This window comes from Plectrocnemia conspersa, unplaced genomic scaffold (assembly GCF_051122295.1).
Source record: "Plectrocnemia conspersa isolate PC_06_02 unplaced genomic scaffold, ASM5112229v1 ptg000007l, whole genome shotgun sequence".
Lineage (NCBI taxonomy): Eukaryota > Metazoa > Arthropoda > Insecta > Trichoptera > Polycentropodidae > Plectrocnemia > Plectrocnemia conspersa.
In genome coordinates, this window is record NW_028277171.1 from 5102157 (window position 1) to 5128568 (window position 26412).

Genomic DNA, 26412 nt, shown 5'->3' on the forward strand with positions numbered 1-26412 from the left:
TTTCTTTGGAACCAATATTTGATGAACCAACAAAATGGTTATATGTCTCTTTAGAGCAAACAACGCGTAATGACCCTATAAAATATTTATGATTAAAATAAAAAATATGTTTTTTTATTACTCAACTTATATTTGTAATAAATAAACGCATAAAACTATCAAGAAAGTCTACATAATATATTCTAATTTACATTTTTTTTGCGCTTCGTTGTGCAAACAATATGAAAAACGTCATTTTAGATTACATTAAACTCAGAAGCATAATTCGTATACATAATATATTACATTCTCAAGGAGAAGTTCCTTTTATCGTTTTTAATATTACGCTTGTGTTTCTTTTAATACGTAATATAAAATATTTCTTCTTGGTACAATTTTGTAATAAATTATATATATAACATATGGACGTGTCATTAATAATTAATTTTATTTTGCAAAAAATAAACAATGGCGACTTTCTAGACGGAACTTAAATGTAATTTATATGAAAAATTAAAGTGGTTACCTTTGTCTTTCCAAGAGGCAAAGTGGAATAAGCAACAAAAGAGAACACAAGAGGACTGCTCTCTTCTGAAGGTATTTTTTTATTATTCAAGAGAAAGGTACCGGCGGTAATTAAGCATACAAGATTAGCTCAAATGAGTGAATTATTTATATATATTTTTAATTAATAAACATTAAAATTTCTAGAGATCGAATTTATTTGATCCCTTAAATTATGATGATGCACTCTTTCCAGAGCTTTTTCTTCGTCATCTATATCATCACTAGTGTCGCTTTTTGATGGGTAAAGTCTGTTGAAAAGAATTTTTAGGTATTCATCGTCCAGCTTTTCTCTTTCTTCGTTGTCAACGAACAAATTATTCAAGTCGTCATAATCGATATTGTTTTCTAAAGGTATGGAATCGGCGTAAATTCTGGGTCCTCCTTTCATGTGCTCTGGAAGGTCCTTTGTTCCGTGAAAAATAAGGGCTAGAGGTCCGATTAGCCCCAAGTTATCAACGGGTCCGATCTGAAATCGATTTAATATTTTTAGATTGCGAATAAGTTACGTTAGTTAAATCTATGCGTTAACATTATCATTGCGTTTGAGCTATTTAATAAACATGAATGAATATATATATAAATGTTATAATGTTTATTAAATTTAATATTTTGTACAAACTTCGATACGAAATATAAATATCATTGCAGATTAATAAGCAATATTTCAACAGGTATGAATAAAAGAACAGTACATTATGGGATGCTGTAATATGCATTAGTGCCTAATAGTAGTGATTTTACTTAGGAACTATTTAAATTAATAAGAATTTTACAAAGAAACACTATTATTTAAAAAATAACAAAGTTGAATGGTTAAAATCGAATCAAATCGTCCTAAACAACCTTCAATGAAATATTGTAATAATGCACCGGCTCACTTTGCAGCACAATAAAATGATATCATATAATTAATTTTGACTTTAAAGTGTTAAAAATAAAATACAGTCTATTTTAAAAAAATAAATGCTTTAATAAGAAATATTTAGCATGTATAGCTTGGAAAACAGCTACTACGTTTAAATCTATATATTTGTGAATCTGATTTATTGGAAGGTTCAAAATCAGACATGTTTCTGATGGATGCTTAAGCGTACCTTCTAAGTAAGTTACCTGGTCAAATATTTCTAAGGTCCAAGTGCCTGTGGATAGCTCTCCCCATGTGGCAACGGACATGAAACGCCAATTAATAAATCCCTTGGTCGAATGATCTAATTTTCTCGGCATCAAAAGAGGAATTCGACTACCTGAAACATTGTTAAATTAAATTAATTAAAGAAATACGAGTATATTTATTCTTAGTTGTCATGCTTGTAAATCATTTAAATTTTTATTTAAACGTTTAATGCTTTATATTATTTAAATTCCAGGATTCATCGCATTGAGAACTCAATGTTTGATATTTCGTCAGTGATATTCCTACCATTGTCACGAAATTTCTGTTAATGAAAAAATCAACATTATCGAAACATTTGCTGTAGACTAGGACGTTTAACGGCTAATAAAAAAATGGGTACCGCAAGAACTGACCGAAGGACAACAACACTAATTCGAAGTTTGAATTTCACTAGTTGCTGAAATTTCGTGATAATGCCGAAATATTAAACAGTAAGTTTTCATACTTATATTTATGAATAAATATAAGTAGATTTATAGCACAAAAATAAATATAATTATTATTTTAATCTATGTAAAAAAACTATTTTAAAAATAATAATCCATAACTATTGTGAAAAGCTTATTTAAAGAAATTTTTACTGATTTGATTACTATTAAGTAGGAAGCGTACTGTGATTAGGACAAGATATTAATAGTAAATACTCATTTTTTTTCATCTATTTTATAAGGGGTGAGTGCAATTTTTTATACTTATTTGGCAAAATAGTTGTATATAAATTATTTTTTGTACGAGTCCAAATTGAAACAGATATAGCACAAGCCAAGAGATACATCAACTAGGAAATTGGCAAAGGTACTGTTAGTTTAATATTAAAGATAAGCTATATGTAAGTCTCCCATCTATTGTTAATGAAAAAAAATTGAGAAACATTGTCGAAACTGTCGAAAAAAATTGAGATAAAATTGAGAAACTAATTCACAAACAACTGTTCGGACCTTCGCAGCAGACAGGGAGATTTATCTTGCAACAGTTTGCTGACTATTAGATGAAAAAAAAAATTAAAAAATATGTAACGCATTATTTGATCGAAAGGCAAAAATAGCATTTTAAAGTCTGTTGATAAAGAGAGACTCTTTACCTGCGATGAGTAATTTATTTTCTACGATAGCCACAATATATCAAGATAATGATAATGCTCCATAACAGAGCTCGTACACAAAAAAATAGGGTAACAATAGGGTGATATTCTGGAGAAGTCAGATTGTAGGAAAATTTAAACCATGAATAGAAAATTAACTATAATAAACCAAGCAATCTTGATAAACATACTCCATGATACTTCTTTAATTTAAAATAATGCAACTTCAATAAATAATAAGTAAAATAATTAGTATAAATAAATAACATTAAAAGCATTATTTATATATTTAACTACAACATGTATCAAGTTTTTTATAAAACTCATACTATAATTAATTCATAGCTCATAATTCAACCTAATAATATTTATGATCTTCTTCAAATAATGTTATATAACATATATTACAACAAATATTAGTGTATATTTATTATAAATTATAATATCTTTACATATACGCAGCAATCTATAAAAATATGTAAATTATAAAATAATTGCTAAATTTAGTTAATAAATTTATCTAAATTTATATTATTACTATTTCACTTGCGATTAAATATACAGCGTTTAGCATGGATCTAGCTGTTTATAATCTTATATGTTATAATATATTATATAATATTAAAGAATGTAACCTGTATAAAATATGAAAATTTCATTCGCCTCAAGTTAACACTGTTGTGTAGTGTTGCAGAATTTTTAATGAGTTAACATAGGACGGAAATATGTATATTATGTGTGGTTTAGTATCAATAATTATTCAGCGGTTTTATTTTAATTTTAAACTCATTTTCTTAGCCAATAAACAATTGCGTTTCAGTGTAAAGAAATGTCACACAATTTAATTTTCGGAAAAATATTCCTACGATCTCGGCGGGTATATTCTAGAGATGTCTTCTTTTACTGACTTTCGAAGAACGTTGGAAATTTAGCCAGCACATTGCAGACTAACAGCAGATCATTTAATATGCTCGGTTTTATCTTAAGAAATGCGCGCTATTTCAGGAATACTGTAGTATTGCGCACTCTTTATGATGCTCTAATCCGCAGCATACTAGAAACTAGCTATATTATTTGGATTCCAAGCGTAATGACTCAATGTAGTGAATTGAAGCTGGATAAAGTATCGCGTAAATTCCTTCGATATTTTTACTTGTAGGAACACGGGTATTATCCGTTCTTGTTTTCCCGTGCTTTTATTTTGGGAGCGCTGGGATACGTTTATTTGTTAATTTTCAAAAGTGTTTATATAATTAAACACTTCTTGAAATTGCTCAAAAGCATCATAGACAAATGTGGGCTCCGGAAGTTGGTTATAGTTCTCGGTTGCGTCCACTGTTCTAGCCTGTAAAGTCTAGAACTGGAGATCAATACTGTGCATAGCGATATTGACATTTTCTCATGCACATATGGGGTTTTGGTTCAATTCGCGTGGGACAAAGCACACCTGTGCAGGTGATTTGTGTCTGTTATTTTATCTTGTTTTCGTGTTTTTACTCACATGTGTATGTGTGTGCGTAAATGAATTTGTATGGATGCATATGTATTTTAAAATTAAAATATATTTTATTACGTTAACCTGTCAGGACACGATGGTCATAATTTTAATAAATAATTTTCGTTTAGTTTGTTTGGTCCAATATAGATATTATATTTACTAGAAACAGCAATATAAAAATCTTTCAGTCGATTTGAGCTTTCGCCGAAGCGCTTCGCTAGACGTTTACAAACAACATGCGAATTACCCGCTGGCGAAACTAAGTGAATTTCTAAAGCTCCCCTGAGCGAATACAAAATGTTGACTTTGACTTCGACATGTTCTAAATATTTGACTTCGTTTGTGGTGTTTTGGCAGCCGTCGCTGTAGAACCTTGTCGTATACAACTGTTTGTACGATATGGTCTCGTTGATGCTGTGGATAAATAGATTTTTTTGAAATAATTCAGAAAGCGAAGACAATGTCTTGTATACTGTTTATTGAAGTTGCTTACTTTTCGTATGCAGATATGCTACAGGTAGACTTCTGTGGAACTGTGATGAAATTTAACGCAGACAGGACCAATGCATGGGCGTTCATTAATCCAAATCCGAATCTGACGTTGAAGCGAAATCCGGCCCTGAAATAAATTAAAGTAAATAAAATTATTTTAGTTCGAAGCAGCACTTTCTCATTAAAATTTGCAATTTATCGACGATTGTAAGTTTAGTATTGTGAGCAATGAATGTTATTCCATTAGTTACAAACCCATTTATCAACCATCCTGAGTTATCTGAAAGTGGCGCATATTCAGATGTCCAAACGATCAAATGTTGAACGTCCCTCCAAGTTAAATTAGAACTGAAAATAAAATGACAAAAAAGTTAAAAGAACCTCTACCTGCCAGTGGCATACACACACTCACACAGACACACACATACTAACCTTTATCCATCAATTATTTTAACTTTATACACATGTGCAATCAGCGTTCTCGTTAAAAAGTTTCACGTTGTAAATTTCATTCGGTCCGCTTTCGTACGACGCTTTTTGTTAAGCCGACTTATTTTAACACAAGTTAAATATGTTGTATAACAGTATTTTTTTCAGCAAAAATAAAATAATTTGATTTATATTTAAAATAACAAGTTGACTGAAATGTTATTTTATTTAATATTTATTTATTATTTAAATAGCACATATAGGATGATTTGAATGATTTGTCCGTAACTTAATATTTGTCATTGAGAAGACAAGGTGAATTGGAAATTAAAACCACTTAAACCATTAATACATGAATGTTAAAGAATCATTGATGCAATAGATGTGTTAAATTTACACATATACAAAAACATAGTATACATTGATATAATTTACTTGTGCTCCAGGAATTTGAGAACTAAAAAAGTAGTATATTATAGAATTAAATAAATTATAAACATGTTTCAAATGGCAAAACAATTATTTAATATTTTTTTACATTTATTAGCGTAAATATTTATAAAAGCATTTAAATAGTATTGTTATATAGAAGCTTGTATAGAGGTTAGACTATTGTCTTTGTAATAAAGCAAAAAATATGATGAAACAATTGTCACACAAAAATTATATGTAATATAAACAAAACAAATAACGGTAATAAATTTTATATAGAACTATGTCAAAAAAGTTAAAAAATAATTAACCCTTTTATTGCCGAATTTTTTGTAATTATGACATAAATATTGATGTTAGATAAATATGTTATTCACCCATATAGGAAATTATGTTATATATACATACCATTAAAATGTATATGGATCTTTCTTTAATGAGTTCCTCGAATCTGGAAATTCTAGTCAGGGTAGCAATAGCCGATATATCAAATTTTGTTGAGCAAAAGGTTAAGCATATTATTTTTCACTTTATATAGATAAAAAAAATTGTGTACTATTTTTTTAAAAGCAAAATCAACTGTACAAATAAACCAAGATATTTTGTTTTTGCATTGTGCAATCATTGATTATGAAGAGTTTTTGACAGAACCAAATAATCCAAAAATGCGTTATTGTGATTTTATGATTTTTGTATTATATTGTATATTTTATAAAGTAATTATAATTACAATGTAATAATATTATGGTATATTATAATCACAAAGATATCAAATCTCAAAGGTTTGCTAGGAAACTTTGACGTTTTAGAATAAGGGTATTATTTCACAGCAAAGTAAAACAATCTGGATTACGTTATATTATAAATTTGTTTGTACAGCTTTGTACTTTTACTTTTAATTATGATTAAATTATAATACCATTATGTGTTTTGTTTATTATGCATATTTTTATTTTTGATAGTTTTCCATATAAGATGTATACATATTGTGGGTTATATTTTTAACCATTTTTGCTTGAAACAAATATTTAAATCACTAATAATTTAATTTTTTAATCTATATGGTATAAAGTAGGAAAAGTAAAAGTTTCTGTATGAAATTGATCCAAATCTGTCTTTGCTATGTTAATGGCATGTATAGTGTTTTTGATTCGTTAAAAGTGCATAAGACTTTTTGTCCTATGCACTTTTAACGAAGCTATAAAAAAATTCTGAAATCCATATTTGGATTTTTTCATCCATTTTATCATTTTATCATGATTATAATTTTGGTATTGCATATTAAAGATTTATATTAATTGCAATTTTTTTTGTTCAAAATTTATAAAGCTCTTCAAAAATATTTACACTATTTATTCTAGCGCTTTTTTGTCATGCTCATTTATGTCGGTTCGCGATTTTGTTTCTCCGCCATTGATTTTGTTTATTTTTTGCTGATTATGAATTTAGTACGTTTGGTTTTTTAACAAACGATTTTGTTGAATGCGCAAATTTATTGTACTGCACACACTAAAAATTATATATCCTAATAAAAATGTTCATTTCTATGAATGCGAAAGACAATCATCAATTTAAATAACATGCAATATATTTTAAATCATATTTATTAAATTGTAGTGCATATAAGATTATTGAGCCAGAGCTTAAGAATCGCTGGCCTAAGACATATTAATATACAGTATTTTAAAAATATATTTAACTTTGTCAAAGTTTTTTTGTATATTTTTTTTATTTATCTTATGTTTTTATTACTTTTTATTTCAAATTTCATTTTGTAAAATAAAATTGGTTATTAACCTTTTAAACGCCGCAAATTATTAGTACGGACGTGCGCTACAGGCCGAGAATTTTCTAGCAAAAACAAAATCTATTTAAATTAGATTTTTCGGAAATGTGTCGATGGTATATTATGCCGACTTATCAAATAAATGTATAATGTGACATTTTCACTGCCATTTACTCAGAAAAACAGAATTATTTTTTTTCGATTTAAGTCAGGGTTGTCACATTAAAAATAAAATAATTATAATATATTGGAAAATATATATTTGAAAATTAGTTTTATTGGTTAATTAAATACAGACGTTTAAAAAACAAAATGTTAGGGTTGTCACATAACTTTTATAAAAAATATGAAAATTCATAAAAAAATACAAGAAGAGAAAATCAAAAATTCTATATCGACGAAAAAGGTAAAATATAAAATAACGTATAGCACACGCCAAGCCAAAGTTGCAATTGATGATAATTATTCCCGTTAGTAATCAAAAAGTCCTGCGCGGCAACTCTCATTGAACGCCAAATAAAGCTTTCATTTGGATCTCGATAATATCGATAATATTCGCAATTTATCCGATTTTAAATTAGCGCTCGTTTTGTATGGCCGGCCTCATGCGACCAGTCACATAGAGCGCGTATACGCGCTTATGGCGTAGAAAGGGTTAACCAGAAACTTTTACTTAATTTAAATATATCTTGTAATAAACGGGTTTATAATAAAAATTGTACAAATATAAAATCAAGTTCAGTTAAGCAAAATACTGTATATTTACACTTATGTAAGAAAAAAGTTTAAGTAACTAAACTAGCAGTTAATTTTATATAATATTTCAATATAAAAATAGCATATTTTAATAAAAAGAGCAAAATGTATCTTTCAATGAGTTTAAATGTAATAAATATCAAAAGTATACTTACACTTTTTTTTTTTTATTAAATCTACTGTTGTAACCTGAAAAGCATAAGCCTAATGCGTTACAACAGGCAAATCTGTACCAACTGAGTAAGACAATCAGACATAATGAATACCTTCAAGGAAGTTTTTACTACCAGACTGAAAGTCTGGGAATTGGTAACATCTATATTATTAAATATTAAATTATAAAATATTATGTGCTATACAAATTAAAATCAATAGATTGCAGCTGTGGCGTTTTTTTTAATAATAGCGCATTTTTATAAAATAAAAATTCAAGTGCCGCTGCCGGGGCTCGAACCCGTAGCCTCAGAGTTACTAGTCTGAGACGCTACGGACGACGCTATTCCGTCCTTAAATATAAATTGAGTTATTATAATTTTCTGGAAAAAAATATTGTTGTGCAGTATTATTTTTTTATACTAATTTATTTGCTGTATATAAAGCGTTTCACTAGCAATCAGACAGACATTTTTTTTACACTATATTAAAAGTTTATTTCTAACACGATCATTATTTCTTTCAATAGCAAGCGAGTTTATAAGAAACATAAAAGTCAAAGAATAGATTTTCGAATAATTTATAGAGTCAGTATTGCATAAAATAATTGATAAAAATAATTGATAAAAATATGTGATAAATAATTATAATGATAAGAAAAACTCATTTTTCTTTTTCATGCGGATACACTCAGGGTGCCCACAACTAACCGTGGCACAACCGTGATACCATAATGATTTTTTAAGTTATCTTAAGTGATAATACATGAGAACGGCATGCCATTACCATTATTTCATCTCTATTTGTCTCACGCCTTCAATAATACTCTCATTCATTTCAATTAAAGATAACCTGATTGATCTAGGTCCCTATAAAAGCTAAACGCGTCTCCACGTCAACCTTTTAACCGTGCTTCTACCCACTCCAGTGAGCACACGTAGCACTCCAGCGGCACCTAACGACCCTAGCCATATATTTTAATATCCCTTTTGTACCGCCACGCACACCGCCTAAATAAAAGAAGGTTAGTGGGTACTCACTTGGCCTGCAGCGCCAGCGCAATAATACCGGCGGCCAACGGCGCCGAGGCGGACGTGCCAGTGTGCTTTATGGTGCATTTATTATTCAAGTCGGTCGTCGCCTGAAAATTGCAAAATTTCATACATTTAAAACTCGCTAGGCGACAGCACTGTCGCTTTTCGGGGCGCGTGATTAATTGTTGTTTTTGGGAGTGGAAGGTTCATTAGCCTGAAAAATACGGAATTTAGCAGCTCGTATCAATTCAACTTAAGATACAGCAAGTTTAGTCTGCCATGAAAATTGAACTCTTAAGATCATTCTCTATATACTCCATATTACAGTTAAAAGAAATTTTGATCATTTATGCTCATTAGAATGCGAAGAACAGCACGTTTATTAACACTGAAAAAATCAGCAGGGGTTCTATTCACTGTATGAACTTGCAACAAAAGCAGTGTCGCTATCACTCTTGATCCTATACAAAAGCTAGGCTTTGTTTAATTTTAATTATCTAGATTTTCATAAACTGTTTACACAGACATATTTATAAGGTGATTAATGGCTGCGCTCAAAGGTGCGCGATGTTCATTAGCGAGCTATGGCTACTCGTGCGGGTCGTGTATGGGCGCTTTATTACCGTCGTAGTGAAATGTACATACATGTGTCGAAAATTAGTTGTTTTCACGTACGAGAACGTACATTTATAAACGTAACATAATATAATAATATCTGCCACCGTGACCGCAAAATGTTTCGACGCGCGTGTCGTTTTGGTACGACAAAGGGTGGAATTATGAATCACGTGATGGTTTAATGTGAGCTATTTTGAGCAGGATTGTGGTATAGTCGACGCTCGTTAAGTTTGAATAAAGCGTTGCTTTATTAGAAATTGGTCTTGACAACCTTGAATATAGCTGAAAAGCATTGTTGTATATTCATCGCATCATTTGAATATTCGATTTGTAGAAGGGAAATATATTATTAATCGATCATGAAAATAATCTTTGCGATCCTGTGCCATGCGAGAATTGTATATACGTATAGATAGTAAAATAAAAAGCTAATATGATTATAAAAACCGTGGTCTATAATGATGTTAAAAATGCTTTAAAGAGAAGAGATAATAAAAACAAAACGAGTTGAATATAAAGTCTTAAATGAAAAATTGAAAACATACCAATAGTGTGCAATGTAAATATGGCAGTCGAAGGATTAAGAATAGCTAAAGAAAATAGTATGGAAAGTCAATAGATGAAATAAAAAATGACACGAATAAGATGTGGAAAATAATTAATAAAATAAAAATTGAATTAATTATTATATTATACACAACATAGTTTGTAAATAAAAAAAAGAATCAGTACTGATAAATTAAATGTAAATATAATTAAATAAGCTTGAGAAATACTAAGAAATAAATAAGTCAGTAAATAAAGCACTCTTCGAAGAAAAAATGCATCATAATTGGAGATTGCTTCTATTATACCTATACATAAAATAAAAAATAGTAAAAAGGTTGAATAAATGAGACCAATGAACATGTTACCTTATATAAAAAAAGGTGATAAAAGAAGTAGTAAGCAAATCATTAAAAGATTTCATTATTTTCAACAACAATCGGGATTCAGATAAAAACATTTCACTGAGACTGTATTACAAGTAGTTATAAATTATTGATTGTTAGTCAAGGATATGAAAAAAAATCAGTGGAGCAGTTTTCTTGGATTTCAAGAGAGCTTTCGAAACAATAGACAGAAAAAGAATGTTGAAGAAATTAGAGAATAGCAGTTTAAGTGAAATAGTTTTAAGTTGGTTTAATAATTATTAAAAGAAACAGTTAAAAGTTAAAATAAATTATGCGTATTTCAAAGAGAAAATAATATCTCATGGTGTACCACAGGGGTGCAAATTGGGAACATTACTGTTTATATTATATATTAATAATATAATTAATACAATAAAATATGTATGATAATATTAAAGAAGTTGTAGATAATTTAATTAATAAGTAAAATAAAAATATGGTTACAAATATTGTATTTTTACTAAATGCGTATAAAACTAAATGTACGTTTATAAATTATAAAGATATGTTAAATACTAATATAAAAATAGTTATAGATAACTATATTATAGAAATGGTTGATAATATAAAATATTTAGGAGTAATTGTAGATACAAAATTAAATTTCAAAGAAGATTGTAATTACATATTAAAAAAATATGTATATATATTAAGTGAAGATAAAAAAGAATCTACAAAAGTATTTTAATTACTGTGCAACAATATTGTATATGTTTAATAAATTAGATAAAACGATGTTGCAAAAATTATAAAATAGGGCAATTAGAGTTTTAAATAAAAATAGATTTACTTGATAGAATTATTATTGATTGATTGGAATGTTTGGATGTTTAAGAAATATTGAAGATGAATGTTGTAGTATTTATATATAAGTTAGAAAATAATTTAATATGAAATAAAAATATACATAGATTTAAAACTAGAGTAGAGACAATTTAAGGATAGTTGAGTATAAGAAAATTATTGCAGATTATCCTAGAAATATTATTATACAAAAGTGTGAATTTCTATAATAATATTTCTAGGATAATCTGCAAAATCAAAAATGTAGCGGGTTTTTTAAATGAAATAAAGAAACACCTTCGTGCATATATATTAAGAAGAAATATATTATATTAATAAGTAATTTTTATAGATTTAAAACTTATTAGGTCTAGTCCAAAATACATACTAGGCAACTCATCTTTTATGGGATGTTTGATATTACACAATATTTTAAAAATATGATAGACATCTTTAACGATATTATTACAAACTTCTGATATAAAAGGATTGGTTAAAGTATATTCAAACTGAATTTCAATCAATAGGAGGACGCAAAAACAATTATCATTTCTCAGAAGTCAAAAATTTACGTCAAAAGCAATAAAATCGTGGTGGGAACGCTCGGTAACGAGCCTTGAACTCTAAAGTGGATGTTCAAGTATGAATTTCAGTATTAGAAGTCCCTGAGAGGTTCTCAGACGAAGTGTCCGGGGGTAAGTGATACCTAGTTACAGGTCTTCCCGTATTTTAATACATAGGGGACTTTGTTTTCCGCCTCTTTTTTGGCAGGACGAACAATAATAAGAGTGGCGAGGTTTTAAAAATTAAATTGCTGTTAGCCGCTAAAGCAGATTAGGAACGACCGTTTTGAGGGCAGTCCCGAATGCACGCGTTATTTTTTTGATGTATACTTTTTGGGTACGATGCGACTTAATAAACAAAGGTGTCCCATTTTAATAAATAAACCCATGTTTTTTTGCATGGTTTTAACACTATATCACAAACCAAACATGCTTATTTTGAATTCCTCTAATTGTGAAAAGAGCAGAGTGGTTAAATTGATGAACCAAAAAAGATGTATTGGTTATTCTAGGTGACAAAATATACGTTAAATAAAATGGAACGAAATAAACATCTTAGAAAACTGTAAATTAAAAAAAAAACAACAGCAAAATAACAGTTAGCTAAATATAGTTATATAAATTAAATAGCCTAATAAAACAATCGGCAAAACACTTGTAGCTTATATTAAAATAAAGTTGCTTTATAAAAAATGTATAAAAAATATATTTATTATTTTTCTGGAGTTTTTTAAAAAAAGTTTTTTTTTTAGCGTTAAGTTTTGTTTTGAAGTTTTATTGAGAGTGATTTAAAGGTACAAATATCCTGTATTTTTGAGTTGATTAGTAATACTGTAAACCAGCAATAACCAAGTAATATAATAATTTAAACGCACAGTTTTCGGTGAACTCTCGACTTTATACAACTACTGAACTTTAAACTCAAACATCGAATCACGTCACTAAATAATTCGACGTCCCCGAACTAGCTTAATTTTCCGAGATGTTCAGGAATATTTAGAGAAAATTTTCTCTTCAATATATATATGAGATTTTTAAATTAAGCCAAAATGCCACACTAGACCAACGCTAGAACTTAGATTCTCTACTACAATTAAATTGTGAGGGTGCAACCAGAGACACAGCGGCCCACAGAGACTGTGCTAGCGATATTTTCAACGATATTTTCCTTACAGATTCGTAAATTAAACATCAATGTTTTAAAAATCTCTGTTTTTGCCTGGAAAATGACCCAAAATATTTTTAATAAATTAAAAAAATTTACATGTATATTAAGAAAATGTTTTGTTTAATAAATCGAATTAAAGATAAACAGTATCTCTCAATATATAATATATTCCAACAACCTTAATATAGCCACTTACTATTTTCATATATATTTTTTAGAAAAGCTCGCTGGCCCACGATCGCAATTCGCTCAATTAATTTTCGCACGGTCGTACTAGCACCGAAAGCACATTTCTCGTTTCTCGAAACTTTTGATCCCTGACCCCTAAACCATGCGAAGCGTTAGGCATAGGCTTTTGCTGTTTTTATTATAGAACGGAGACCAATTGTGTTGTATTATGCATAATACCCAAAGCATTTCGACGCACGTACGCTCATGGTGTTTGTAAGCTTTTTTGCCTGTTCATTTTTTTCAAACACGACCCACTCACGTATTCATAGCTTTGAAAATAAAACTGGTTTAATTATGATACGGGAATTTTTCACTGGAATGAATAAATAAATAGAATTTTTTTATTACAATCATTTGGTCCTCGTAAGCCCCGGAGGAATAGGTCACTGCCAATGTAGAAGCGCATCTTTCTCCGTACCAAGGAAAAGCTCCCCTTTGTGAGGCGCTTCCGATTGCGATTGTGTAAATACTGGCGATGTATCTGAAATTCATGGTGAGGTATACCTTTTAGTACAGTCGGATATGAAAAAGCTAAATTAAATTACAAAACTACATAAGTATTTGTGTAAGACATAAAAGCAAAACGCCAACATGACTTACATATGAAATAATACAATATAATATCAAAATTAAGTGTTAATTCAGTTCTTTAAGTTGAGTTGTCACGCGTTCGTTCTATCGCAACTTATTTACTATTATGCTACACCACATCTTTGTCTATTTGTTGACTTTTTTATTAGCGTATTACAGATAGTTGCAAGATTCTTCCAATGTTTTTTTTTCAGTTGAGAGGATAGCTGTATTTCCGCAAACGTAATTATTGTGGTGCAACATTATCGCCACTGAGATTGTGCCATTTCTTAAAACCATAATAAAATTGCATTCAAAGAAAAATGGATAGATTTACTAAAAGATTTTGGTTCTGAAAAACTCTCATCCTCATGCTCCAATACAGTGGATTTTGCGCCGTTGACCAGAGTGGACAGCACATTTTCTTTTAAGACAGGCCCCATCTCCTATTTTCAAAGCATTTATCCTTAGCCGGCCATTTCTGTTATTTGAAGACTCCATTCGGAGAAGACCCGACGCTCAGTTTTCAACTTTGGCTGGTCAGGCCTCATTTAATCCATCCCTTAGAAACTTCACCCTTTCAAGCTTTTATCTAAAATTTTGCGCCACTTCATTCTTATAAAGACGATTACATCAGAGTGCGCCTCGCCGACCGTAACCCTCTGAGGAGTATCGCCGTACATGTACGTCGGTCGATCTTTCACTGTTTTGAAGTACTCCAGTTATATATTTACATATAATATAATTGTTTTAATAAAAAATATTATAATTATGTAATAATTTCTATACAAAATAATACCAATAAATTAAAGAGAAAATAAATTACCATAACTAAAAAAAATATATTATGTTTATAAAAAAGATTGAAAGCCTCCGTATTAATATATAAAAAAATCCACAAAAGCCGATTAAAAATAAAATAATGGATACCCCCTAAAATATGATTATATAATTTTTTGATAATATAATATATTTTAAGCTTCTATGTAAATAATGAGATCCATGAAAATGATTTCCAAAACCAAGTTTATATATTAATTTCTAGATTAATAATAATAAATATAGTTATTAAAAATATAAATAGTCACCCATCACAGTTGCAGTTATCATCTCGACTACCGCCATTTCCGTTAGCCCAAACAAAAATAGAGCCTTTTCCGCCGCGACCCTGAAATCAAAATAATTTTCCACTCGATTACTTCACAAATTTCTCTGTTTTATACAAGAATATTATATAAAACATGCCTTTGTTATTCCCCTTTCCAATGCTTCCTGCGCCAAACGACCAGGACCCTCGACTGTTTTCCCGTCGTCGTTAGGTCCCCAGGAAGCGCTATATATATCAACCTTGTCGTAGGCGTGCCCTTGAAAAGAAAAAGGGTGGACGGAGATAGGGATGTTTAATACACAAATTGAATTTAAGGCCTTCCTTACGCCTCTAAGAGTGATTGATTAATCAACTTTGCCAACTCACCTAAAGCAGTTCCTTCCACTCGATCGTTGACTAAACCATCTAGTAATTTGATGCCTCCGATTTTAGCATTGTAAGCAATACCTACACCGCATTTGCCATTGTTGGCTATCATTGCTACCTGTATTGAAAAAACCATTTAATGTACATTAAGAATAACAAAAAAAAGTTTATAATTTTATGCTATTAATACTGATTAAATACAAAGATTTAGAAGTAAATTATGGTTTATTTTAAAGTTTTTTACATAAACAATTAAATCAGGAGCAATGAAAAGAAAGAGTGACACATTTAATATATTATATTGTTAATAATGTTGATAAAAGTGATTCGGTATGGTCATGTATTAGCGTACGGGATTCAATAAACAGTTAAATTTGCATTGATTCTATGAAAGTTTAAAGTTTTAGTTTCTCCTGTAAAGTTCTCAAATATGGAGTTAGAAATTTTACACTTTAAGCCATCGATATGTTTATATACAATTAACTGTTAGCCTTTTTAGCGTATATTTTGGTTGCAAAGTCACATCCATATGGCCTTAAAAACTGAGAATGGTATAATTGTATACTTAAAATTCCGAAAAACGTTTAACTATGTAATTATGTATACAGATAATATTAAAAATAAAAAAAACAAAGAATAATAATTTATATATATTTTTTTAAAATAATTAGCATACATTTATACCATGCTATACGATTTTTTTGAAATATTTTAAGATAATTGTAAAAAGTAGGATTCTATTTTTTTTATATATATATAATTCATAAAGCCGTGCAGAGAAATATTTTTCGGGTATTAATCAAGTGTTTTTTAAGCCAAGCACATTTTTTATTAAGCTCACTTGTCTTTGTTTGTTTGGTTACTACTGTGTCGTAACTAAACAAACTTACATATGTTGATAAGGGTTCTTTATAAATTGGGTACGGACCCTATACTTTTATCGATCTATAAATTTACGGTTCGTTGCGAGTACTATAGTACAAAATATACTAATTAAATACGTTATTAAATACGACATTTTATATGTGTTCTTATTTCTCTACCGTTTAACTAAATCGAGGAATGAAACATATTCACATAAAGCTTTTAATTGTTTTTGACCTAAAGGTATTATATTATATTTATATAAATTAATTAAACTCCTGCGAAATAATTTATTATCTGTCATAACCCAGACCCGTATCTGCATATTCCTTAACACACATAAGCACAATTTATGACAAATATATTATTAGGTAAAAATAAAGTTTTATACCTAATACCTAAAAATAGGCTGTAAACATTTGTGGAAATTAAATATATTTTTTATTACAAAGTACATTATCTTATTTTTAAATCTCTGAAATGGTGGAAATATAAGAAGTATTATTACCTCACCAGCGCATTTAGTACCATGCGCATTCCTATGCATCTTGTCATAAACAGGAGCAGGATCATCGTCATTTTCATTCACATCCCAACTGATTGAAGAATCCTATAAAATAACGAATGGTTATTTAACTAAAAATAATATAAAAATATGTTTTTATTACTAACATAATTTTCTTTGAGATCATCGTGCGAGTGCTCTATACCGTCGTCTAAAATGGTAACCTTGACTCCCTTCCCGGTTATTCCCATTTCGTACACTGGCAACACGTTCAAGTCTAATTTAGGTAGATCGCTCCTTGTACGTGTATCTTGCTAGAAATAACTCAAATTCAAATTATCTCAATCTTGGGTATATTTTGAATACGTTAGAAACTAAATTAACCCTTACCAAATACCACTCTTGGCTCCACAGCTCGTCGTTGAACAAAGCCCTGCTTTGCTTTGGTATTTTCAAATCTTCCCGCTTCACCCTCACCAAAGTTTTATCTTCTTCTGCGGTCTCCTCTCTCACATGTTCTCCTGTCATTTTACTGTTGAATAGGAGATTTATACGCCTCGCTTCCGTCGATAGTAGATTATCTTCTTCGGGGCGGATCAGATCTCTTTTCTGGCGGTTTTTCGCAAATAACTGCTCCGCCCATTGTACCTGTTACAAATTAGTTATTATTAATATAATAAAAATACGATTTATTTTAATTATTTATATATGGATTATGTGAGATGTGGACTCAGTGGTTTTAATTTATTTTGAAAGCTACTATCCTTTGAAAAAAAAACTGCTATCAAAACAATAAAAATTAATAATCGCTAGATTTTATTAAACATAAATATTTAAACTGTGCTAAATTTTTTTTTATTATTATATATATATTATCAAACTTTTGGTTAATTTTTAACAGGTAAGAAAAAGCAATTACTTATTAATGCATATTATTAAAAAATAATCCTCTTTGTAAAATGTATAAATAGAACCAGTTTACCAATTAATTAATAAAAGTGATCATCGTTTCAATTAACTAAAACGTAGTTGGTTCACAAACGGATTATGGAAATGGATTAGTGAGCTGTGGGACGTTAATTACTCGCGAAACAAGAGTCCCTACGGGAACAACGTCCATTGTGATCTGTAAACCATTTGTAATTGTCCACAATATGTATTTAAATTTATTGTAATTTATGATATAGCAAAATATGGAGTCTAAGAGAATATTTTATTATAATATTAATCATAAGTTTAATCTCTCTTTATACATATAATATATTTTTATTCGTTGAAATCTACAAATAATTCTTGAATCACAAATTTAATATAATTATTTATTTACAGAATGACCCAAAAGGGTACTTAATCATCTAGATCAGGGGTGAGCAACCTTTTTAATCAACGGGTCAATTTAAATTTTAAATTTTTTTGGCGGGCCGCACATAAAGTAACACTTATTAATAATTTACAAAATTTTATTTATAATAAACATTAGAATAAAAAAATATTAAATTTAAAAAAAGTAGAGATTTCATATACAAATTTTAATGCAAAATTACTTGAAATTTTTAATGAGAAATTTGGCACTGTTTTTTCGATACAAGCTGATCAATATCAGCCGGAATTAATGAGGTAGCTACACGTACGCAGCTTTCTAATCGTGCCTCACTTAGTCTTGATCGGTGGTCATTTTTGATTAATTTCATGGTTGAAAATAATTGTTCGCAAACATACGTACTTCCGAACAGAGACATCATTTGCTTTGCATTTTTCGTCAAAAGCGGAAATTTCTCAGGGCTCACATACGATTTATAAAAATTTTCGATGTTTATTGAGAAAAATACACTTTTTAAATCGGTATTATTCTGCATGTCAATCACTTCCATTTGAAAGTCTTCGGAAACTGTATCCACGTCGATATTAAATGGCGAGGAAAACATTTTCATGAAAACCGCTGTCTTCTCAGCTTTGAACATTTGGAATTGTAATTGAAATTAATTGATTAAAATGTCTATGTATTGTGCGTATTTTTGAGAAGTAGTAACGTTTTCTTTTTCTAAATGTGGAAAGTGAGACACATTATTTTGCAAAAGATGCTGTTTCCACAATTTTAATTTGCGCTCAAAGCCCTGAATTTTATCATACAAATTGTGAATAAACTGTCCTTTGCCTTGAAGTTTCACATTATTATCATTGAGATGCTGAGTCATGTCGATAAGAAACCCAAAATCGCACATCCATTCTTTATTACCAAAATGAGGAAAGACATATCCCTTCATATCCAAGAACAATTGTATTACGCTTTTTAAGTTATATACTCTTTTTAGCATTGCACCTCTACTAAGCCAACGTACTTCGGTATTAAAAACCATGTTGCCATATTTAGTTCCTAAATCTTTCAGGAATTCTTTAAATTTACGGTGATTTAACACGCGCGACTTTATAAAATTGATTAGTTTAATTATTGGTACTGTGACATTTGGCAAACTCAATCTTTTCGCACACAAATTTTCCTTGTGAATTATGCAGTGGTTAACGAATATTTCCCTTCCTGTGAACTTCTTAATGTCTTGGAATAGCCTTCCCGATACTCCTACCTCCATGCTTGACATTGCTCGTGCTCCATCTGTCGATATACCAATAATCTTTTCTAATAAAATTGAAAATTTTTCCAACACAGACTTTAGTTCATCATACAGGTCTTTGAGGGTTGTAGTCACTTGCATTGGAATCAGTGAACCCAATTCTTCGGTAATATTAAATTTGGTGTCAATACCACGTAAAAATATAGCCAGTTGTGCTGTATCGCTAATATCGCAACTCTCATCAAGTGCCAAAGAACAGTATTCGAATTTTGCAATTCGTTCACGAAGCATTGTTGCTATGTTCTCGGACATGTCTTCAATTCTTCTTGCATTGGTGAATATTGATAAACTAATGTTTGAAATACTATTTATTTTATCAGGAAATGCTATTTCTGCAACAGCAGTCAGACATTCTTTGATCATTTTTCCATCCGCAAAGGGTTTCATTTTTTTTGCTAGTATTTCACTGACATCAGAACTAGCCTTTACTGCCGTATTTGATAAAATTGTTTGATTTTTAAAAATAGCCATTTTTCTCCATTTGATTAAACTTATCTATCCGGAATTGTCCTGTTAAGTTTTTATATTGTTGTTCATGTTTTGTATCGTAATGCCTTTTTATGTTATATTCTTTTAATGTCGACAGTCTCTGAGCATATTAGGCATACAACTTTATCTTTGACGAAAGTGAAAAAATAATCAAATTTCCACTTTTCTTGGAATTGCCTGTGCTCATCCGCAACCTTTAGTTTTTTGTTTTAATTTTTAATTTTAGAAATGCTTGGCGGGCCGCGTGCTGCTCATCCCTGATCTAGATAACTTTTTTATTATGTGATTTTGAAGGTTTGTATAGTATTAAAGATTAAAGAATTGTAGCATATTCTGCTATTATCAATGACAACTTATCTATTTATCTTTACGTTCACAGGTAAATTGTAAAATATGTTAAAAATACCATTGTAGTATTTTTATGATAATTTATGAAACTGAACTTTTTATTTTTCAATTTTATTATAGCGTTAAGATTGTTGGGAAACATGTTTATTTACCTTTGGGTTTTCTGAGAGGCTTCTTGTTGACGCTCCGTGAAAATCTCTCTTAGGCTTGTCGTGGTTTTCCTTGATGAATATGTAAGTGTTTGGGAAACCGGCTATCTGAAATTAAATTTTAAACTAACAAATTTATGTGTTAACAACGTTTATTCGCTTGAGCGAGTTAAGAAAATTTGCATAGTTTGTATATTAAAACATGTTTTAGATATACAAACGACTATAAAAAGCTAGTTAATAATACACATAGTAGTGCAGCAAATGACTATAATCAAAGTATTTTATACCTTTTTATGCTGTAAATATTAATAAAGAGTTGAATTATTTTATAGTAATTAAAATTCTTGTCGATTTTTAACGCGTTTTACAAATGTTCATGCTCAAAAGCAACTGTAAAAACACAGATATTACTATAATTCGTAAAACAAGTAATGATATTTAAGGTTTTAAATACTTTTTGGAGACCTTAACAGCTTACTGCCAGAGTTTCAATGTATAATGGAGTGTAATAAATATATGATTGCACCGATCGATACCTAGTTACATAATATTTCGAAAAACAATGTAATAAACAAAAGAGTTTTATTATTTATTTCAATGCGCATTGTTTTATTCTTTCAGTTGTCAATCGACATTTGAATCGTAGCAGCAAAATTAAATTTAAAGATTTTCTATTGAGTAAGGATGCAGAATTCAGTGATATCTATCGATTCTGAAGACTTTTCACTAGTTTCTAACACATCGTGCCGATTGACAGCACGGGCTGTCAATCCACCTAAAAGGCTTTCGGATAAGCTGAAAAACCATCAGACAATAAAAATAAAAAGTGAGGATAAATATGTGAGAAGAAAATGTGTTTGTGAAATTCCACTTTATATTTACGAATGTTTTTATACGAATCAAAAATAGTGAAATAGATAAAAAAAAGTGTAAATAATAAAAATAAATATAAATGTTAATATAGTGTGGTTTATAAATAATGAAATAGATAAACAAGTGTAAATAATACAAATTAAAATAAATGTGTCTGTGACAGTTGTATGCAGAAAAAGGACGCCGTAATATTTGGTGAGTGCAAATTATATTATATTAAAAACGGATAGTTTTAATAAATCGTTTATACAAAAAATTATAAAAGCATTTAAATTATTAACTGGTTTATAACCATTGCAACCATTTTCAATTTACAGAAAATATTAGGAATGAAAAATACATATTTATTCGTGATTGTTTTTATTCCTCAGAGAATATTTAAAGTGCAATAATATTTTGTTTTAAATTATTTTACAATAGGTCGATAATTTATCCGAATTGTACTTATCTCTCCCTGGTTTCTTAATCTTTGAATCATTGCGGTTTTCTAAATGGTAAGAATATTTCAAAATAATAAACACCCAGTCATGGATGATATTTTTTGTGTGTACTTTGATTGCTGTGTTATTAAATGTGTCTGCAACTATATACCGTAACGATTTTACTGTATAACATGTAGAATTTTAGGTTGAAAAACTTTGTCAATTGATGTATTATCAAACGGGATGTTTCGATTTCTTTTAATTGGTTTTATGTTTACTTGGCCAGGAAGTTTGACCCTGAAATTTATTTCTGCTTAAGAAGTGTAACATAAAATTTTATATAAAATAAATAAATATGGTTCATACAGTCTATAAAAAAAATTTACGTGCAATGGGATAAGACGAATCTTTTTACAATAATTTGAAGTAAAATATAATTTATTTAGTATAAATAGTATGCTACCATCTTTGATTATCATATAGAGGCAAAATTGATGGTAACCCAGTTTATTTTTAATAAAAGAAAACGCATGACTTTCAAGACTCATATACGAGTCTTCGGGCGTTAAGCTGTTAATACATGTGTTCTGTGCCCTTAAAGATTGATATTTTTATACTTGTACACATGTTTTAGATATAAAAACGACAATAAAAAGCTACATATTACTATACTTAGTACAACATGTGATGATAATTCAGGTCACTTTATAAAGAGCTAATCTTTATTATAAATATAATTTTTTTGTTGATTTGTATGGTGTTTTACAAATATTTAGTACCCAAAAGTGATATATCATATAATACTTAATATTACAAGTGATGATATTTTAGGTCATAAATACATTTTTGAGACGTGTTCTATGACCTAAATATTTATACAGAGCCTAATTTATTGGACTTTTTGCTGATTTTTGAGCTGTTTTACACATTTCTGAAATCTAAAAACATAAAAAAATTGGATATTACTATACTTAGTACAACAATTGATGATATTTAAGGTTTTTTTTACATGTTTTAGAGCATAAAAACGTGGTTTGTGACATAAAATATTTATAAAGAGCTAAAATATTTAATACTTATTGAATTTTTAATGATTTTTGCGGTCTTTTAAAAATGTTTTAGTTCTAAAAATGACCATTTTAAGCTGGATAATACTGCACATAGCACACATGTGATGATATTCAAGATCTTTTTTACACGTTTTAGCACCTAAGTACGTGTTTTGTGGCATAAAATATTTATAAAAAAATTTAATGATTTTTGCTGCTTTTTAAAATTATTTTAGTCCTAAAAATGACCATTAAAAGCTACACATAGTACACTTATGATAATATTAAAAATCTTTTTCACAAGTTTTATACCAAAAAATAACCATAAAAAGCTCCATATTAGAATAACCTAATTTTTTCCCACTTATTAAAGTTTTTGTTGATGTTAAAGCTATTTTACATATTGTTTAGATCCGAACACAGAAAAAAATTGGATAATTTTATATTCAGTACAACAAGTAATGATATTTAATGGCTTTTACGTGTCTTTTAGATCCTAAAATACGTTTTTTGACCCCTAAATATTTATAAGGGTCTGCATTCTTTTATATTTTTGTTCATTTGTAAGGGCTTGTACACGTGTTTTAGACATAAAAACGACCATAAAAAGCTCGATAATACTATATCTATTACAACACATGACGATATTCAAGGTCTTTTACACGTGTTTTAGATCCTAAAATACGTTTTTTGACCCCTAAATAGCTGTATTCTTTCATACTTATTAAATTGTTTTTTTTTTGTCTTTTTTTAAATATATTTTAGACCAAAAAGGTTTTTGTAGTCTTTTTCACACATATTTTAAACCAAAAAATGACTATAAAACGCTACATATTACTTTACTAAGTACAACAATTTTTATATTTCATTATTTTAATATTTAGATTCTCACGCTTGTAAATTCAGCTAAAAGCTTCTTGGAACGTTTGCGACCTAGTATATCAAATATTCTATCTTTGTTGTAAGATATGTTTTAATCGATAATGTTTTTTTTTATTTACATCTGGTTCATTTAATAAATTCATATGGAATTTATAAAAATGAACTTGACATGACAATATTGTTTGTATTTAATAATATGGTCAATATTTAATGATATCAAGAATGATAATAATTATTTCTGAATTAAAGTAACGTGTATTCAATGAAGCATTTTTTAAAGTTGCTTGAAGGTGGTATTGACAATCTATGGAGTGCATTACACAGTCGCGATTGCGTCCCTTGTTCTTGAACGTTGCGGCTAGAACGTCAGTGTTTAAACGCACTCACCACGCCATACACGAGTCATGCAGATTCTCAACGAGCTTTCCAAACACAAGGATGTTTTCAGCGAAAGCTACAATAGGCTACAAAAATTCATGAGGGATAGAGCACACAACTATCATTTGATTTATTTTATATTGCAAAACATTTTGTGAGCAATTGTGATGTTTGTTTTGTGTATATGTGCATGTGAATATTAGGGAAAATCTGATTATTTATTAATCAATATTAATAGCAATAAAGCGATTTTAATAAGTTTATCTTATTTTATAGTGGATAGGAAAGTTAAGCAATATCCACATTCCCCCTTCGCCTGCAACGCAAAGGGGCCCTCCGCACGTGTATAGCGAGGAGGGTATCGATTAAAGCGAGTGCAAGGGAGGGCCGCACAGCTCCGAGGGCCCGAAATAGATTGATCGCGAGCTGCTGATAGACCGACGACCGCGGATGCGGCCCTGGTAGTCGGCGTCGCGTTTGGTGCAGCGTGGGCGGCGCCCAAGCGACGCCTCCGACGCCCTCGCCGTCCAGGGCGGCGCCCCACCGGCGAGCGCCGACGCCCGCTCTTTCTACCGGGAAAACAGGAAAAATGAGCAGTGAATTTTCCGCGAATGTGGGGTCTCGATGTATTATGACGTATCTTGGCATCGAAGCGTGAGCTAAATTTAGTATCTATACATCTACAGCTCTTTTTTTATGGTTGTAACATATGTATGTTATGTTTTGATTGAAACGATGGATTGGAATTAAAGCTAAAATTATATGTAAATTCAGTTTAAAATTAGGGTTAGGTTTGTACTTGACTACATCTCCAGTAAGTCTTGCAAGTTGTTACAATACAAAAATACGATTTTTTTGTATTTCGTTAGCCATGTATAATATTTATTTTCAATCTGATAATATGTGGCATAAACGATTTTTATTTAAAAAAAGTTGTAGTAGTCAGGCTATATATTTCATCATTATTTATAATTGAGAATAAGATGGCATATTTGGGTTTACGCCTCTACTATTAGCTTTAAAGCACATGATATGGATATATATACGTTTGATATAAATACTCATCATTACTCCGATTGATTGATAAATATAAAAAATATAGTATTGATTTTAATTTCTATAAATTTGTTTAAAATATAAACAGGAGTAATGATAAGTATATCATACGTATATATGTATCGTGTGTTTTAGAGCTGAATAGTAGAGGCGTAAGCTTAAACTTGCCATCTCTTTTTCAATTATGAATAATGAAATGGATAGCTCTCGAACTGAATGTGTTACCGCAAATAGAGTATGGTCGCATATTAATTAAAAAAATACCATTATGTTTTTCAAACTTACCCAAATTTTAATTAAACTTATTTTGAAATTATGATATTTTCAGTTTTTATGTAGGATTTGTACTAAGAGAGTATATTGCAACATGCTGTTGATATTTATTGCCATTTTGTATTACATGTTTTTTATAGAATAGTGTCATCTAATTATCAGTGCTTGCAAACGCAAGCTTAAATCAATTATTAGATATTAATTAACCTATTTAAATTTTAAAATCGATATGTTTTTAATTGAAATTAATAAATTAGTTATTTTACCTTTTTATTTTTTTATTAGACTATAATGTTATGTATTGTGATTAATTGTAAATGGACTAAAATATTACAGCTAATGTGAGATATTGAGTTGAACAAATATATTTTTGTAAATAAATAAAAACAAATTATTTTCTTATAGATATAGTGTATATATACGTAGCTTGTTGATCATTCTATGAAGTATAATTGGAGCGCGTAACATACACGCTTTCATCTCCCGCAGGAGCAAAATATATTTATAACACGACCTCGCTACTACGTAAACGCAAAAATACTTTGTACACGTTGCCCGCCACAGGCGTCGTAAAAAACAATTTAACGTTTTTTAGTTAATTTAAAAAAAATATATTTACATCAATGTGACACCAGCGTTGCTATAAAACTGAGAACATTGGCGTGAGGTAATTTAGTGTATGTTAAATATACATAGCTATTATCGCAATGGTTGAAAAATCAAGGAAGTATATATATATATATATATATA

At 29.4% G+C, this 26412-nt stretch overlaps 1 protein-coding gene across 1 annotated transcript; it reads right to left on the reverse strand.

The window, feature by feature from the left end:
* Nucleotides 1-417: 417 nt before the first annotated feature.
* LOC148233723 (neuroendocrine convertase 1-like) lies at nt 418-24981 on the reverse strand. The gene is made up of 15 exons (XM_088188952.1): nt 24676-24981; nt 20730-20834; nt 17501-17758; nt 17278-17424; nt 17114-17215; nt 15742-15859; nt 15513-15631; nt 15356-15435; nt 14046-14178; nt 9388-9488; nt 5047-5139; nt 4793-4918; nt 4547-4713; nt 1657-1790; nt 418-1012 (listed from the first exon to the last, which is right to left on the reverse strand). The coding sequence occupies exons 1-15, from the start codon at nt 24979-24981 to the stop codon at nt 668-670; spliced, it is 2334 nt and encodes a 777-aa protein (XP_088045078.1). The 3' UTR covers nt 418-667.
* Nucleotides 24982-26412: the final 1431 nt, after the last annotated feature.

Coding starts and splice junctions, on each gene's coding strand:
- LOC148233723 (XM_088188952.1), bottom strand. CDS start 24,981: ATGCCAAGATACGTCATAATACATCGAGACCCCACATTCGCGGAAAAT. Junction 20,835..24,675: donor ATACCCTCCTCGCTATACAC/GTGCGGAGGGCC, acceptor ATTTAATTTCAG/ATAGCCGGTTTCCCAAACAC. Junction 15,632..15,741: donor AGTGGAAGGAACTGCTTTAG/GTGAGTTGGCAA, acceptor TTTCTTTTCAAG/GGCACGCCTACGACAAGGTT.